Below are 19,551 nucleotides of genomic sequence, written 5' to 3' on the forward strand. Positions count from 1 at the left end.
AGGTAAAATTTGAACTCATGTCCTCCCAACTTCAGTTCCAGTATTCTATCCACTGTACCACCTAGTCTTACTAAAGGGTAATTGTGTATCTGTATGCATGTCATTTTCCCCACTCAAATACAAGTTTCTTGAGGGCAAGGTACTGTTTCATATTTATTTTTGTACTCTTAGCACCTCACAGTGCCTGGCACATAGTAGGTGCTAATAAATGACTACATTGTCATAGGATCATAGATTTAGAACTGGAAGGGACCATAGACTGAGGGCAGAGATCATGTTGTTCTTTATCTCTGTCTAGCCAGTGCCTAGCACAAGTCTCACCATGATAGGTTCTTAATAAATGGTCAATGAATTCTTCAATTGAATTAAAATGCAGGTAGAAAATTGAACTTATTAGCCAATGAAAAACTACTGATTAAAGATATCAATTTATTTCAAAAAGCTGTTTTATAAATCAGGAAGACAGATCCATAATGGAATCTTATTAGATAAAATTGGTATGTTTAAGGATACATGTCTAATTATATTTAATTCTTATTTTTCCATTGATGAAAAGACAATTGTGACTTTTCCTTGATTCCACAGTGAGAAACAAATTATCAAGGTAGAGGAAATATTGGTCTGACCTAGTAAGGTAAATCCTACATTTTTATTATGTCTTTTGAGGTCACATAAATGGAACTATTTCTTCTTTAATACAAATGTAGATTTGCATTGCAAGAGGCAAAAGATTCCCTATATTACCCTTATCTTTTACAGATGCTAATATGCAATTAAATAAACATCCCCAAATCTAGTAATAGAGAAAGTGAGGTGAAGAAATGAAGGGATTAGCTCTCCATTCCTTTATCAATTTGCATTACACATGTTTGAGGTAGCAGAGTTAGAGATCTATTTCAATTTGGCATCTTTTGACAATCCACATTGGACCGATTAAGTACCAATTATATTCTAATATTAAAACCACAGTCATAAAATGTAAATAATTAGTCTTATTCCATTAAATATGAGGAATGAAAGACCAAAAAAGCAGGGAGCTAAATTGAGCTCAAGGTCAGTATACATCTGCATGACTTTCTACAGTACAAATATAAAATAATGGCTCCTTGGCATTCCACCCAAGTCCCAGAGCAGATCCACTGGCAATTAAAGAACATATGTGCATAACTAGGATTCTTATTGCATTACCCATTTTATATTATTGCCATTGTCTTTCTCATTGACCAGATGAAATGTCTTTTAAAAGTACTATCCAGAGTCCCAAAATTTAAAATAATAATAATAATAATGATAAACACTTTTGAATTCATACTGAAGCTACATACAAAGTAAATGGAGAATTTAAGTAATTATCTGGGTAATTAATTCCTCCTCTCCCTTTCCCCACACCCTTTCCAATTATCTGGTTATTGCAGGTAAAAGATTAGGGAGGGGTTTGTTTTTGTTTGAATTATCTAAATAATCAATTCTATTCTCCAGGTCACTGATCCCACTCTGAGGTCACCTCATTGTTCCATCTTAGAATGAATAAAACACAAAAATTTCCAAGACTCACACCAGTGGAGACCTGAATGTATTTCTTTATTCTTATTAAAATAAATTGTAGTGGAAGTCATTCCCTCCAGAGAAATTATACCTCCTTAAACCTTAATTTTTCTTGACAGCTCTGTGTTACAGACTTCATTAAAGGAACAAAACCCAGAGCTGTTATCTCCAAAATCTTTTGTGGATGATGTACCCTCTAAATTTTCATTTTCAAAGCTATGGTTATATCTCTGAAAATAAGTTGTTATAATTAAAAATAATAATGAATCTATTCAATGAAGTTGAGAAAACATCTACATTTGCTGTGAAAAACACCCTTTTGCTGAGATTGCAAAAGATAATTTAAGAAAGGGATTTTCTGGGTTTTCTTGTTTTTCCAGATAAAAGAGGTTGCTGAAAGCCTTCAAGAGGATGAAGAGGACACCATTATGGAGAGTGGAGGACACTCTCCATTTCAAAACCACACCATAGGTACCCATTAATGTTTTCCTACTACTTTCACTATTGTGTCATTTGCCTATTCAAAAGTAGTCCCTGCTTTTAGACTCAATGCATTCCTGGAATCCAGGAGTCTGTGTAAAATGCAGCTCTTTTTGGGCAATCTAACCAGCACAGACCCTTTTACTTTGTTTGCTTGGACAGCACCGGAGACCTTGGAGGGAAAAAGTAAAGGTGGGGAGATGTCAAGATCTTTATTAGGTCTTTATTAGGCAGTGTGGAATGAACAAAGCAGCAGAATACCAAGCAGAGGAAAGTGTGAACTGCCAATAAAAGAAGCAGCAGAATGTATATACTTTTTATCTATAATCTCTTATCATATGCACTAGGCAGATTTCACCCAAGAAAAACTAACCATATGCCACATCAACATTTCACATTTGGACCCCATGAAGAATCTATGTAAAAGTATCCTTGTTAAATATATAAACTGAAATTCATTATTTGGCCTTCCCAATGGAAATTGTGATATACTTTGATATTAGAAAAAAAATTGACTGAGAGGCAGCATGATATGTTGGATAGAAGGTCTCTCTTAAAGAAAGACATACCTGGATTCAAATTTTGCCTTTGATACATACTGACTGTGTGTCTCCGGGCAAGTCATATAACTTCTCGTAGTCCCAAGTAACTTTCTATGCCTGTCAAATATAGATGATCTGTGTCAGTAGACACAGTTTTTTTGCTGGCAGTTTCTTCCTCTAAAATTACAAATCTGGACTAAAAGTAAATAAATAAATAAATCCCAGTGGATTGAAGCCATATTACTCACCTTCTCCCTTGCCCTCAGGGAGGGGGAAAAAAAAAGTAAACTTGAAGATGGGTTCTTATTGGTTTTGAAAATTCTCCAGTCCACTCTCTTCTCTCTGGTAAAAGCCTCATTATAAAAATCCCCATTTCTTAAATGAATTTGGCTTATCAGCTACTTCTTTTAATTGTACAGAACAAATGGAGTGTAGAAACTATAGCTCCTCAAGACAAAAGGCCTTTGCTGACACTTTGAGAATGTCTAGTAATGGGTGGTAACCAAGAGATTGAAGAGCTGTCAGCAGCTGTGATCCTAATAGGGAGATACACGAGATAATAACTTTAATAGTGCCTGAAGATCCTGGGGAAAATGCAGAATATGTTACTCTTAGAACTCAAAATAACTTAGAATTTGGGCATTTGGGGTTATTTTGATTTTACAAAGGATGCCAGGATATGACTGAATCCTTTTCTACAAGTCATATTCAGGTACATTAGAGATAATCTTAACTACCCCATTGCAGTGGCCTGACAGCTCTCACAGCTTTCGTGTTTCCGGATTTAATCAGTATCCATTGCTCCTGTCCTTTCCCGAGAATATCATTGGCTGCTAGCTCTCAGCATCCACTCGTGCTGTCAGCTTCATGTTGGTGTACTTTGCTATAGACTTCCTAGTATACACAGCAGTCATCCGCAAACTGTAATTTACAGTTTATCAGTGAATTGTTGTATCACCACACTTAATGAGACTGGCACACCATTATTATTCTCTTCATTTGTAATTGGGGATACAAAAGTCTTAACAAAGTAGGGCTGAATGAGAATAGTCTGAATAAGATTATTATTCCAGAAAGACACCCTTTATTATAGTTGTCAATGTAAAATGCTTAAATTGGTATCAGTTCTGCATAGTTAGCTAATGTGCAAGTTAAATATTATTTAACAACCTTCAAACCTGACACTACAGAAAGCACTGAAGAGCTGCCATTTTTCTAAAATGAAGTGCTTTTGGACCTGTAAAATTAGTAACGGGTGTGTACGTTTGTGTCAGAAGCAGACTTTTTAAAAGTAGATTTAAATAGATTACTGACTTTTTGGAATCAAGGAACAAAAGTATATCTGTACTAGATTTTCACTAGAGTGAACATTTTTTTCTTCAAAGAAATAAAGCTACTTTGAGTTGACAAGAACATTGTCATTTAATCCAGCTGACTGCTCCCAAGGCAAGGATCCAACTGAGCCACCTAACAAATTTATTTTTAATCTTTATCCCCCCTCAAAACCTATGGAAACTTCATATCTAATTGTAATGACAGTAAGTACTTTCTCAAGGAAAATGAATCATAGCTCACCATACCAAAAATTTTAATTATCAGACAACACTGAGACTTCCTAATAACCATTTTCCATCTATTGTGAGGTTTCCAAATAGAGGAAACTGAATAAATTTAAATGTTATGGCTAACAACCAAATGTTGACTGATGTCTGCAATAGGCAAGAGCAATTAACCAATTCATGAATCAGAGATCTGTTTGCATTTCTACTGTGAAGGGTGAGCTTGTCTTAGATTGGGCAAAACAGTATGGTTTAATTACAAAGTCATTATATAGAAGAGTTGGCTGATCAGCATCCCCAATGCGAAATATAAGATGTGCAAAATGAAAACATACTTGTAGATATTCAAACATCTTTTCTTTTATTCATAATAATTTTAATCTTTACAGGCCCTCACATTTGTAAAAAAGGATTAGTCTAGATAGTGTGTACACTTAAACATATTAAAGCTTAAAATTACTATAGTAGGACTTTTGAGACATCCTGTATATTACATATATCCTTTGACTCATTCCTGCACTCCACCGTAGCACTGAAAATTTGCGTCTCTGAAGGAGCCAGTGCTGCTATTTTCAGAGCTCTAGGGGCAACCCCTAGATGGCTATAATTCTAAGACAGCCTCCATTGGTATGCTTTCTCCTTAACAATCAGTTTGTTAGTTCTTCAGAAAAGGTATGTATTCAACTAACCTAGCAAAAGCAATAATTACAAAGCACCACATTCTAAACCGGGAGGGCACTCTCCCACCAATACACACACACACAGAGTCACATGGAGAGATGATGATGGTACAGTGATAGTGAAGCACTCATGTAGGTAATATGCATGGGCAACAGCTCACAACTCTGGAACCTCAGAACTTCAGTGTCTTCTGTTTTGTTTTGTTTTCCATAGGGTCCTCTCAAGATTCACTACAGGGTGGGTAGCAAAGATGGATGAGTCACTCCACTGGTCTGTTGGGCTTTTTTCTAGTAAAGTGAAATCTGGGCAATAAGGGACAGTAAGCTTCTGGGTTGGGTCAAGCACCTCACATGACTACTGCTACTGCTGGGCTGGACCAGACAGGCTGTTGTGCATAGCAGTTTCGTGGCTGGTTCTGACAGTTCACTCAGTTACTGAGGACTGCTACCAGACCAAAGCTTCTTAAACTGTGTGTTGCAACCCCATATGGAGTTGCATAACCTAATGTGGGGGTCACACAAAAAATTGGCAACAGTAAAAGGTTATGTATGTCTAATTTATGTATCTACATGCCCAGGGCCAGGTAAAATTTATTGGATGAGAAGGGGTTTCAAGTGGAAAAAGTTTATGAAACCCTGTACTAGACATAAGCATGTATTAGACTTAGCCACTGAGAAGCTGCTGCAGAAATGGGCCAGGAAGACTGTTCTCCGTCTCAGCTCTTCTCACAGTACAGTATTTATACTGGACAGATTAGTCCACTGCTTTGTCTGAGCTTACTCTTTGATAGATAGAATCCTTTACCATCTTCATCCATTGGTGCAGCAATCTCTTCAGCTAAAATACTGGGGTACTTTTTTCAGCTAAAGTGCTCTTTCGGCTAGAGCAAGGGTTACTAAACTGAAATCTATGTAAAAAAAAAAAAAGCATTTTGATGACTGTATTTCAATATAATTGATTTCCTTTTTAATACTTTGTGTATCAATTAGGCATTCAAAAACATTATTCTGAGAAGGGGTCCCTAGGTCTCACCAGACTTCCAAAGGGATCCCTGATATAAGGTTAAGAACTCCTGAAGTAAGATAAGACAGTAAACCTTAACCTAGACTGGCAGAAGCCTCTGGTCTTAGATTTCCTCAGAAATGAGCTTCTGAGGTTCATCACCTCAAGGCAAAAGTAATCTAGGTCTATTCTCTCTAGCCCTTCCTGATTCAAAGCCATTTCCCTTGAAAAGGTATTCCACCTTGGATTATGGCAATCAGTCTCAATTCAGTCAATTACACTGCAGATTCCTTTTGGGGTCTTATACAGAAGAGCAGATAGAGACAAAGTTAGGAATAAAATCTGTAGCCAAAAGTCAAGTTCATTGTCTTTGATGGCCTCTTCATATTTAATTGAACTATTCAAACCTTAGATTCAAAGTTATAAAATGCTTGTTTCTTGTCTGAAGTCTTTCTCATTGGGACAGGCCATTACATACACATATGTAACTTGATCAACAGAGAAACAGGAAAGATTTCCCAGAAGAAAAGTCAGCCAATAGAAACTATCAAGAATCCTGGGCAAGTCACTTAGTGCCAATTGGCTCCAAACAAACGAACAAATAAACAAATAAATTAATATATGAATAAATGAATGAAAGAATGAGTGAATAAGTGAATGAGGGAATGAATAAATGAATGAATGAACAAACAAATGAATGAATTAATAAGTAAATAGATAAATGAATGGCTGAGAAGATAAATCAGAAAATGGATGGATGGATGAATGAATGAATAGAAAAACTACTAAATAAATAAATAGGTAAATAAATTTTTCAACTGAAAAAAGAAATAAATAGTATGTTAAATAACATAAATATGGGGAATATGAAGAAAAATTCCATGAGGGTTGAATGATTACCAAAAAATAATGCTAAAAAAATTCCTAAGATTTCTGGTCCCTATTTACAATTGCCAAAGCTAATTGGCCACTTTTATATCCTTTCTCCCCTGAAAAAGAATAAAAGAAGAGGCTACTCCAAAAATAATCAGCAAATGCTTAAGCTCCCTGTGCTTTAGTATAAGTCCCATAGTATTCATTTTCCTGTGTTCTGTTCTCTATAACCTTCAGAAGGAAACAGAAGGTATCACACACAGAGAAAGCTTCATCAATGTCATCGTAGATTTAATGATAGTACTGGCCTTAGAGACAATCTAGTCCAACACTTTCATTTTACAAATGAAGTCAAATGACTTGCCCAGGATCAAACAGCTAAAAATTGTCTGCAGAGTGATGTGATCCTGGATCTTCTTGATGCCAAGTTCAACACCTCTATCTACTATGTGATATTGTTAGGAGTTCTTAACCTTATATCAGGGATCCCTTTGGACATCTGGTGAGACCTAGGGGCCCCTTCTCATAATAATGTTTTTGAATGCCTAATTGACACACATAGTATTAAAAAGGAAACCAATTATATTGAAATGCAGTCATCAAGCATTTGTGTTTTGAGCAAGTTGTCATCTCAGTTTTCATGATATTGCTAGTCAGAAACAAACTCAATCTGTAATCATGTGTTATTAGCAGTATTACTAATATTACTAACATTACTAACATGATCAAGTTATGGAAACCAATGTTGACCCCAAGTAAAACATTATTATAAGTATCAACATGACAATTAGGTTATTTTAGGATTATCTTCAGGTTCTTCTCCATTTTGTTGACCTCCCCACTCCCAGGCATCTGGTACATTTGGGCTTTCCAGTAGCACTAAGGGTTCTCCACTATGCCATTCCACTAAGATCCCAGTCAATTAGCCAGTGCTGTAGACCTAGGATACACTGGGTACATGCTTAAATTTTGAGCTTGACTTGATTCATTCTCCCAGATTAAAATTCCCTGCTTCTGTATTCCATATTATGAATTATTTTATTATCTATCAACATCTACAGTATATGACAATTTGTTAATCCAATGAGCTAATTCATGCCCATATAACAGTGGTTAATGTGATGTTTCCTTTCCTAGGTCACTTTTCTTTTTGTATTTTAGCAGTGGCACTCTTGAAACAATACCTTACCTCAAAGGAGTTTTTTCTGTTGGTGGAATATTTTTGGTTGTAATGCCAAACCATTAAGGATAATATTTGGAGAGGTGCTATAGGCAGGGACCTTTAGGCATCCATAAAACTACCATGTAGGTATCTGGCTCTTCTAGATAAGTCCAACATGGCTTAGTACCATGAACACTGATTGTAGGAAATAAGGTTACAGTGGCAAATGTTCTTTCTGTGGCAGAATCATGACTTTGAGATATGACATGCCTTCAGGCTCACCAGGAACCCCACAAACTAGAAGGCAGTCATGTGGAAGAAGAAATCTACTTCTTCTGTTTTACCCCAATGAGCAGAACCAAGAGCAATAGGTAGAAGTTACAAAGAGGCAAATGTAGGGTCAATGACTCAAAAACATTTCATAAAAATTAGAGCCTTTCAAAAGGGAAATCAGTTTTCTTAGGCATTAGTGGGCTCCTTCTCACTGGGCATCTCCATTAAAAAGCTAGGTAATTACTTGTGTGTGTGTGTGTGTGTGTGTGTGTGTGTGTGTCTGTGTATGTGTGTGTGTTTTATTAGTAGACATAATTTTTCAGGTATGACTTGGACTAGACTACTGAGGTCCTTTCCAACTATGAAATTCAATGATAAGAATGGAATGCAAAATAAAAGAAAATGTTAGGACCACTCAAGGTAAGGAAGGTAGAATTCTATGCCTTTATAGCATGTAGAGATCCTGATAAACTTACACTAAATAATTAGCAAACTTTTATTGAGTTCCTATTTTGTATCTACCCCAACATGTGCACATATGCACTAATAGGACTACAATGAGGAATTTGAGTTTACACTAAAATGTTTTTCATTCATTCATTCATTCATTCTTCATATACCATGATCATTTATCTTTCAGAAAGGACTAGGGTTTGACTAATTCTACAATGTGGAGTTTGATGATAAGGACAAGGCAATAACTTAATATACTTTCAAATGAGGTGCTTTATTTAGATGTGTATTAAGGTCTGGAATAATTATGTACTGGAAGCTGACATGGGAGAAAAGAAACAAGGCATTATTTATTCACCATCAAAATCCGATAGAAATATGGTCAGTCTTCCCATTATCTACCTGTGGCTTACATACTTAGGATCAACCACAATGATGTATTTTTTTCTCATATTGGCCTTCCCCATCCACCTAGAAAATATTTAGGCTATTGCTCTCTACTATCAATGATATGTATTAAATTAAGGAAATGCAAAATTGTTTTCATTTTAATCCAAGAAAAATATCAGAAAGTAAATCTTCTGGGGAACAAATATTAAGATGAACTCCAAAGTCAAATATATATTGTTTTTATTATTCTCTGCTTTAAACTACTGCTCAGCTTCATTAGTAGGGAAAATCACTTGTGTTTTGAGCAAATTGTCATCTCTGTCTTCATGATATTGTTAGTCAGAAACAAAGAATGCATAAGTTTGAAGGAATATTCCATGGAATAAAAGTTATACCATTTGGTATAATGTATCTAATACCTTCCTGCTCCTAAAATTAAACTATATATCCAAGTCAGAAGGACTGATCTACTGTAGCTGTCAATCAATTAAAGCTCTTGATAATCATTTGTCTTATTAGAGGAACATTACTGATTTTCCTTACTGAGCATAGATTTGGCAAGAAATTTAGAAGGTTTTTTTTTTCTTTTCTTTTTTTTTTTTTGTAAACAGAATGGCAATCTTATTTTCTTTTCACTTAAATTGTATTTCAGAAAGTTAAGTAGATTTTCAGAACTCCAGAAATGGAAAATTGTTTGAATTAAATGTCATATTTTGAATACTGTGCCTACACACTAAAGTTTAATTATACAAAGGAAGAAATATCAACAATCAAAACAAAATGTAAGTTGCAAAGTAAAAATTTTGATGATAAAGAGTTTTCATAATGTTACATTGACTGCTGACTGGCACCAAACCCAGATCTGCTAATATGATAATCCCTTCTAATGAGAAACCAAGAGATTCAAAATGATTCAGGTTCTTCTATCAAATCCTACAATGACTTGATTTCGAATTTTTAATCACAAAAGAGCTTCAGAGTGGCATGGTGCTTACATACTTCTTTTTGTTTGATCAGACTTCCACCTATTTATTTCCCGCTGGTCCTAGACAGTTACTTTTATTTAATTCAAAATCAGTATAAAATTGTTTATCATAAAAATGTCCTTGAGACAATTTGAGTTGAAATGTAATCATCTGTTTCCTGACTAGGAAAAATATAGGAGAAATAACAACTGACCCCCCCCCCTTTTCCTAATTCTAACAGCCTTCTTATTCAATCTCTGTTTCCATAGTCTATCATCTTTGCATGCAGGCCCCTAATTCCTCTATGTGGTGCTAGAAATTGGACTTGGTAAAGATTCCTTCCTTAATTGATGTTTTAATTCCAAGTACTAATAGATCAGTTTCTTCATTTCACAATCTATTCTTCATGTGAGGACTACATTTTTTGAATTATAGTTTTCAGAAAAGCAATGTATAGCTCAGTCAACCCAAAAAGCATCCCCAGATTTGGCTATTGCTAAAGAAGTGCTCATTAGGAGGAAATAATTCAACCCTGATTCATTCATCTAATGTCTTATACAAAGTGGCACATAACAGTATCTTTTGAGGATAGTATTAATTAATTGATTCTTACAGTAATTATTTTTTTAACTCTTTATGTGTGAGCTCTTCAGGATTGTACTGATTTACTGAGGGGATAAAATTGGATCAGGAGACATAGACACTTCCCTTCAGGACCTAATGGTCTAGCTGAAACATAACTTGTCTGGTTGGACCAACTACATGCCATAGTTAAGACACACACACACACACACACACACACACACACACACACACAGCATGTAACATCTATTTCAAGTGCTAAAATTTGTTCTTATTTCTATGATTTAATTAGCATGGATTATCCCTCCTTTTATTTCAATATACCTCCATACCTTAGTAAGTAGTCTTCATTAGTTGCTATGGTTTTCTGGTAAAGAGCCTTCCTAAAATTAACTAGACTGGTCCTTAGACAACAGATCTATAGTCCAAAGCTGGATTCATACTCAAAGCTTTTCCAGGTTGGTAAAAACAGCCACAGCTCGTGTTCCACAGACAACCTAGGATCACTACTATGATACATCTTGAGCTTCATTATAGGACCATATGAATAATAGACAGTAAGTCCTCTAGTGTCTGCTGCTACTGCTATACCTTTAAGGCAGCCATTGTTTGTAAGAATGATGCCGATAGAAACAACTGAGTACTGTCCAATTATAGCTAATTTAGAAGGAGGGGCTAGCCTTCTGCACTTGGATACAATCTGCAAAATTCAAGGATGGACTAGATAAAAGTTTAAGGTTCCATGTATATAGCTCTAACATCATCTTTTGATAAAAACATATTTACAAGCCCTAGAAGCTGAGTGTTACAAACTATGTTTGTATAGAACCCAACCACTCTCTGCTCTCTGTATACCTTATTCCTGACTTCCTAGAATATGGATCTTCAATATTGTACCTTGAACTCTACTAGATCCTGGTAATGACCAGCATTTCTCTTTGGGGTACACTTACCCTTTCTGGTCACTTGTCTTAGTATATGTAAGAGTTCAGAAACAGAAGAAGCCTATATTGTGTAGGATGGCAGGAGAGGGTTTTGTGAAGGAGGTGGAACTTAAGGTAGGCCATAGAGGATGGATTTGAATAGCTAGAGAGAAGAGAGATGAGCCAGGGAACATCATGAGTAAAGGTTGGGATCTGCCTCAGGGAGGATGAGCATGGCCATTGAGGTCCTTTTTGGACACCTCTATGGTCCTAATATGTTGCAGCAATTGGTATTATATGAGAAGGGAAAGAGAAAGGGAAAGGGGATTTTAGTAAAGGATTAGGACAAGAAAGGTAGACGTACTCCAGAGACCAGCCTACTCTATTATGAGAGTCTTTGAGGATTGGTGGTTTGTCAGAATACAAATATGCAGAAGTCTAAGTACTTAGAAGTTTAGGAAGCCAGAATGCTGAAAGTATGGAGTTAATATGTTCCCCAAATGGAACATTCTTCTTAGAACCTTAGGTTTTTTAAAAATCCTGATGTAGTGCTTGACAGTGTGAACTCTCTAGACAAGATTCCCCTACATTCAAGATACAGTGTGCATCTGTAGTCAGTGAAAAGTATAGCTAAAAAGCCATCACCAGTACATTCACCTTTGTTAGCCTGAGTACAACTAGTTTATAAAAGGCATTTCGTGAAATAATAGCATAAAAAGCAGCAATGAAACATTTCCTTCAGAAACCTGGGACAGCCTCCTAAAAACCCATATATCATCAAAAGGAAAAGTAAACACACTTGTGGAACATACATGAAGAGGTATAAATAGCTGGCTAGGACTCATACATGGATGGGCAACTCAAACCTCCAGTGCAATACAGCTGTTGATATTTTTTGGTGATGTCATTACACTGCTCTTACCAGGCCTGCTTCTTGCTGATTTCTTAGGATTTCTCTCTGCTACTGGCTTCAGCTGGAGTCCTTGGCGCTAGTATTGCCTTGCACACACCAGCAAAGAAGTACTTAAAATTACCCTTTGTTACTAATTTGGGTTAAGGCATTTAAGGACCTCATTAAAATGCAAATGCTATTTAGGAAGGTAGACACATTAAACCCTTACTGCCAATTAAAGCAATTAATAGAACATTGTAGTAGAAATCTGTTTATCAAATGTTTAAAGTATGGAAGAGATAGAGATAGAGGATTGTGTGAATGAAGGTGAAACAGTGTTTACTAGGCAGTTCAACCCTCAACATAAGGGTGCTAATCCTGGCAGGGTGAGGTCAATGTCAATAAGGGAAGATAGGATGAAAGGGTTTTGGGTTTTTTTCCCTTTTCTGTAATTTTCCCTAGAACTTGCCCTTTTGCTGGACTTGATAAAGTAAAAGATAAATTCAGTGCTTATCTAGAGTCTGGCAGTACCCTAAAAACAATCCCAGCTGTCTCAAGGAGGCATGACACAATTCTCCAAACAAAGCTTATTGCAGTTAGTTTTCATTTTTAAAAAATAAGTTAAAATCAGGGCAGCTAGGTGGCACAATAGATAAAGAACTGGCCCTGGATTCAGGAGGACCTGAGTTCAAATTTGACTTCAGACACTTGACACTTATGTAATGATTGGAGTGACACCACCTGCTGGAGAGTTACTGTAGGAAAGCTCTGCCATGAGGAGAAGGCATCTGAGAGCAAGCCATGTGGTCAGTTCCTTGGCGTCAGGAAGTAACGTTTGCTCGTGGGTACTATCAAAGCTACCAGCCTACCAACTTGAAGAACCTCCCATTTCTGGAAGGAGAACACGAAGTAGGAAGCAGATGCTGGCAGAAGGGTTCTTTCTCTTTGGGTTCAAGACATCAGCTTGATGGCAAGACTTCACATGGGAGGTTAGGAAGGCTAGGATTTCCATGCTGTAAGAAATCTGTTCTCAATCTTTCCCTCTCTTTACTATCTTATATCTTTTAATAAACCCTTAAAAGCCTAAATTCTTGGTGAATTTATCAGTGATTTTAGCCAGTTTCCCCCTAAAACTGTGGGGGACAGATTAGAACCCACATTTAGATTTGTAAACAACACAAGGTGGCACAGTGGATAGAGTACTGGCCCTGGAATCAGGAGGACCTGAGTTCAAATCCAGTCTTGGACACTTGACACTTACTAGCTGTGTGACCCTAGGCAAGTCACTTAACCCCAGTTGCCTCAACAGCAACAACAACAACAAAAAAGCAAAACCCAACAAAATAAGTCAAAATAAATGGTGTTGGTGCTGGTGTAAAGGTTTGTGTTGTTCTGAAGGCAAAGAGAAAGAACCCCTTTGCCAGTACCTGCTTCCTACTTCGCGTTCTCTTCCCAGAAATAGGAGGCTCCTCAAGTTGATTGGCTGGTAGCTTTGATAGACAGTACCCACTAGCAAACATCACTTCCTGACGCCAAGGAACTGACCACATGGCTTGCCCTCAGACTCCTTCTCATGGTGGAGCTTTCCTGCAGTAAGTCTCCAGCAGGTGGTGTCACTCCAATCGTTACCTTTACTAGCTGTGTGACCCTGGGCAAGTCACTTAAGCCTCATTACCCTACCAAATGAAAGAAAGAAAGAAAGAAAGAAAGAAAGAGAGAGAGAGAGAGAGAGAGAGAGAGAGAGAGAGAGAGAGAGAGAGAGAAAGAAAGAAAGAAGGAAACAAAACAAAAAAATAAGTTACAATCCATTTCTATATCATTCTAAGACTTAAAGTCCTACAAAATTTATAGACATGGGAGATATACATACAAATAGTCTAGGAGTGTTTAAGGGGGGAAAGAATACTTTCAACTGGAGAGGCTGCTTGGAGTAGATGGTACCTGGGCTAAGTCTTTTTTTTGGGGGGGGGGCTAAGTCTTAAAGAAAAAGAAGGCTTCTAAAAGGCTAGATGAGAAGGAAATATACTCTAGGTAGGGTGGGGGCAGGAGAACCCATAAAAAGTTATGAAAATGAGATGATAGTGGAAGAATAGGGAATGGTGGTAGAATTTGGCTGGAAAATTGAGTGAGTCAAGAGGACTTGTGTAAAATAAGGCTATGAAGGGAAATTAGGACCATATTGTGTAGAACTTAAAATTCTAAAGACTGAGGAGTTCATATTTGATCTAACAAATAATAGTGAGGTACTAAAGGTTTTTCAGGGAGAGAGTCATGTGGTATAAAATGAATTGATGAGGAGAGAGAATGGAGTGTTTTCTCATAACCCTCTCTGAGGGAGTATGAGTATCATTATTCCCATTTTATAAATGAGGAAACTGAAGTTCAGAAAAGAGAAGTGACTTACACTCTGATTTTCAGATATTGCATTGAACCCAGGTCTTCTTGACTTCAAGCCCTGTGATCTACCAGCTCTGACATGTTAAAACACAAAAGGCAGAGGTACCTCAGACTCAATGTATGGAAAATATCCGTAATTACAAAGCTAAGAACTGCTGAATAAAAACAGTACCCTTGGGATAACAGGATCCAGTGACTCCTATATAAAACTGGGAAATCAACTACAGCAAACCTGTAGGAGTTCAAGCTGATCACTACCTCTAGTCATCTCTCAAGTATTCATGGAGTGGTGAGGCCTTTAGCAGATTCTCTGCCACATCAAATATTTATCCATTCCCATCCTCCAGCTGCTCACACTTCTGCTGTATCACTTATTAGCACCTCCAACCAGATATGTGCAGAAAGGGAATAGGGAGCAGAAAAGAAGTATCCCACCTCCCCCAGACTATTTAGTTACTCTGGTCAGAGTGAAAGATGAGGTTAAAAACTGAGGTTTGTGGATGATCTAAATACTACAAACTTTCCTACCTCTGCCTTACCACAGATTTGACCATATACTTTCCTTATAGAAGAGGTGTTGTGCCTGTGGTTTAGGTGTTGTTGTAGCCAGGTGTTTTCATCTGCCTGAAGGAAATCTAGACAATAAGAAGATAGTGATGAAAGGGTTCCAGGGACTGCTATTCCTTTCCAGGGAGGAGTTGGTAGTTCTGCAGAAATCCCCCAATCAAACTGTTCACAGAACTCGATCATAGACACTTAATGAAAATCCACCTCAATTAAGGTGATACATGCATCAAAGCCACTGGGGATTTACACTATGATATGTCCATTAAGTCTGACATGTTTGAATAAATACATTTGCTTTAGAGAGGTTTAAAGTACTTGGAAGAGATTAGGTGAGGGCTATAACAAATTATGAAGATAAAAATGGAGTTCTGTAATGAAACACATGTCAGAGGAAAGGAGGTGAAGAAATTGATCTTAGGAATAGAATCCCTTTATTTAAGGAAATCGCCAATGAAGAAAATGTGTGAGAGCGGGGAAAAGAAGTAGGGGAAGATGAAAAAATCTTACTGATATATCTGTTCAGATGTGATTTCATTAAAATAAGACATGTCTAATGAACTCATATCCAACCAATAAAGGTTTAAACCACTTTGAGAAAAGTATCCCCCACCCTGCAGAAATGCCAGAGCCAAAGAAAATAAGTTATCCATGTCAGCCTTGATTTCTTTCATCAGACCATTGATGAAATTTGAGAAGAGTCATTTAGCAATCATCTTATTACTGATTCAGTGCTTCATCCACTCATTTTACACACCATCAGATAATGAGACTATATTTGCTTTATCTTTCATTCACTGGCCAAGGGAAGATGCCAAGGATTAAATGCCTTGCCAAGAGGGATGGGGAGATAGGTGCAAGGAAGTGGAGAAGATGGGGAAGAATAGAGAGGTTACCAAGTTATGAAACATTGTCCTAGGCGGGCCCATGGCATTGAACCAGTTTTCAATCTGTTTCTTATGTTGTTAAAACTGATATTCTGCAGATGGGATTGTTTGATTAGAGGAACAATAAAATTCTGAAGAGAGACTTTCATAGGCCCTTGATAAACAGCCGCAGCTTGTAACTCAATTGGGTCAACTCCCAAACCAAAGGAAAATGTGCTTCAAGTTGACTTCCCAACCCCTGGAAAATCCATCATGGATTTCATCTTCAGGGTCCACTTGTGAATCAATCCTAAGCACAGCAGGCCATTCTGAGAGGAGAGCAGTTTCTCTTGCTTATAATACGTTGCACTTCCATAGGTGTTTCCCATCATCATAGCCATTAAAGTGCTGCCCTAGTGTCAAAGGAATGTATGTTTGACTCTGCATTAAACATTTGCCTAGGGCAGTAGCTTTCCCATGGGACTCACAATATTAATAAGCAGTTTGTTCCTGCTTGGTTTAGAATTCAACCAGATAAGAGTGTTGGGAGGAGAGGAGGACTACTTGTACCACCTACAATTTACTCATGTCCACATTCTTCCAGCATAATAAACTGATTATACTTAAAAAGAGACCTCATTTATCTACCAGCTTCAAGGGAGGACTTTAAAAACCATCAGTTTCTCTAATCATATGTGTAATGTAGTTTTGAATTATGAACCTAGATTGTAAAAAGGACCATTGACTCTGGGACAAACTGAGTATAAGGGGAATTACAAGATCAAAATCTAAGAATATCCAGGAAATTAAGCAGAACTGGTTACCTGAGCAAAGATCATTCACTGGGCTGAGAAACGATCTGTCATCTCAGCTAAAGGTGTACACAAGATAGGAAACAAGAGCTTTGAAAGAAGAAGACAAGTTCAGTACACAGGTAGCATTGACAAAAGGTGGTCCTGGGAAGGTTAAGACAATGAAAGCAATTATCACTGATTCATATGACCAACTACAACATGACCTCCTAGGAAGAACTAGCCATAACTAGGTGCCAGTCCCAAACAACAGGGCAAGAAACCAAGCTTCATCTGAAGGATAGGACCTACCATAATAACTAACTACTGAACTTACTTCAGACAAAACAATAATCATTTATAAACATTCATTAAATGCCTACTATATGCTATGCACTACGCCAGTGCTAGGGATACAAAGATTGAAACAACAACAACAGAAAGAAAACACACAAAATAACAAAACAATTTCTGTTCTCAGGAAACATTCCCATTAGGAAGACAGCATGAACACAAATACGCATTAGAGAAGAAATGCAAGGTAGTTAAATACAAGATGGTGAGGACAGGGGGAAATAACAGCTGGGAATATCAGTAAAGTCTTCATGTAAAAGATAATGTTTGAGCTGCATCTTGACAGAAGTGAGGGATTCTATGAGAAGGATGGGGTGTATTACAGGCATGGAGCATGGCTAGTGCAAAGGCATGGACGTGGAATATAGAATTTTGTGTTTGAGGAAAAGAGAAAAGACCAATTTTGCTGGACAATAAATTACAGGAAGGGGAATAGTGGGTCTGGACCCTTCTGATAATCTGCCCTTGACATCCTAAATGAGGATGGCACCTATGGATCAGGCCTCTAAACATTTTTCCCACAAATCTCAATCTGGAGAGATAAGTTGGAGCACAGATAGCACAAGCAAATTCAAGGAGATAGAATCATTGATATCTACGGGGAAGGTCAAGGAGTCAAATGGGAAACCAACAAAACAAACCTGGCCTATCAAACCATTTCATGAGGTCAAAAGAGATGGGGTGAGAAACCAGGAAGAGCCTACTCCTTACTGGCTGCCTTGATGGTTATGGCAGCCAAATAATGAAGTGCATTCCATAAGCCATGAGTCCCAGGCCAAACTGGGTTTCTGAGAGAGCTCAGATATTTAGTCTTACCAATACAAACTCCACCCCAGTTTAGTAGCTGTGTGGCTTGGGAGATATGTAGTTAAGATAGGCCTGAAGCAAAATGGGTGAATACAGAGAGAGAGAGAGAACTAAAACTAAAAGAAATAACTTATTTCCTCTATTTTTTGGAAGGTCAGGGCTAATTTTTAAGATTTCTATAAAGTAATAATCACCTTTTTATGTTTACATATTGTTGCTTTGAAGTTACTAGGAATTAAAACAATTAATTTAGAAGAAAGTTATGGGTTTGCTTTATGTGGGGTCAACAGGGCAGGGGAGAAATTGAAAACCTGAGTCTACTTCCAAAGGAGAAAGAGGAGTGAAAAGAACCCAAGACAAAAGGGGGTGATGGTAGCAGCAATAACCAAAGGGAGACTTTCAAATAATCCATAAACTTAAAAGCAGAAGAAATTCCCTTAGAAGCAGCTACCTTTAGATAGAAAGAGGCAAACCTAGTCCACAGCAACATACTTGGTTTTATATGGTGTTTTATAGTTTTCAAAGTTATTTCACTTGTTATCCCAGTTGGTTCTCATAGCAGTCTTAAGAGTACACAAGCAGGGGTAGCTAGGTGGCGCAGTGGATAGAGCACCGGCCCTGGAGTCAGGAGTACCTGAGTTCAAATCCGGCCTGAGACACTTAACACTTACTAGCTGTGTGACCCTGGGCAAGTCACTTAACCCCAATTGCCTCACTAAAAAAAAAAAAAAAAAAGAGTACACAAGCTATCAAATATTACCCCAATTGACAGATAACAAAAATGAAGAACAGAGAAGTGAAAAAGGATGCACCATCATATAATTAATGACTAAACCAAGGTTAGAACAAGGGGCTCCTAATTCCCAAGTGAAAGGATGAAACCTGTCATGAAAATCAACAGTTATAAATTCTACAAATAGAAACTTGTGTCCATGACCTCAATGTTGTCTTTCAAATCAAACAATCCTTAGGATAGAAAAAGTTGGCACTCCCATCTTCTCAAAGAATGGACAGTTCACTAATATAGGAATATTGAGAGGACCATAGGTTTAGCACTAGAAAGTACCTCAGACACTATCTAGACCAATTCACTCATTTGACAGATGAGGAAACTGACAGCCAGTGAGATTAAGTGACTGGCCCAAGTTCCAAAAGGTTTGACCCCAGTTCCTCTGACTACAAATATAGTATGCTTGTCCATTACATTACACTGTGGTATCCAAAACTAATCATGTAATTCCAGTTGTGGTCTGACTCAGATCACAGTATTTGAGAACTCTCCGTAGCCTTGTTCTGATGGCTAGGCATCTTGGAGCTTACACTTACGATGGCCTTTTTTGGGCAACCATTGACTCATATTGAACTTGCAGTCCAATAAACCCCTCCGGATCTTTTTCAGACTAACTGCTATCTAGCTACCAACTTCTCCAACATGCACTTGTGAAGTGGA

The 19,551-nt window shown here is 37.3% G+C and overlaps 1 protein-coding gene across 1 annotated transcript in view; it reads left to right on the forward strand.

Annotated features, from left to right (window-relative positions):
* The window catches only part of NCKAP5 (NCK associated protein 5), a 1,132,898-nt gene that overhangs the window by 1,012,574 nt on the left and 100,773 nt on the right, over positions 1-19,551 (forward strand). The window contains 1 exon segment of the mRNA XM_043991612.1: positions 1,926-2,016. Within this exon segment, the coding sequence (XP_043847547.1) occupies positions 1,926-2,016 (91 nt within the window).

The sequence above is a fragment of the Dromiciops gliroides genome, chromosome 3 (genome assembly GCF_019393635.1).
Source record: "Dromiciops gliroides isolate mDroGli1 chromosome 3, mDroGli1.pri, whole genome shotgun sequence".
Lineage (NCBI taxonomy): Eukaryota > Metazoa > Chordata > Mammalia > Microbiotheria > Microbiotheriidae > Dromiciops > Dromiciops gliroides.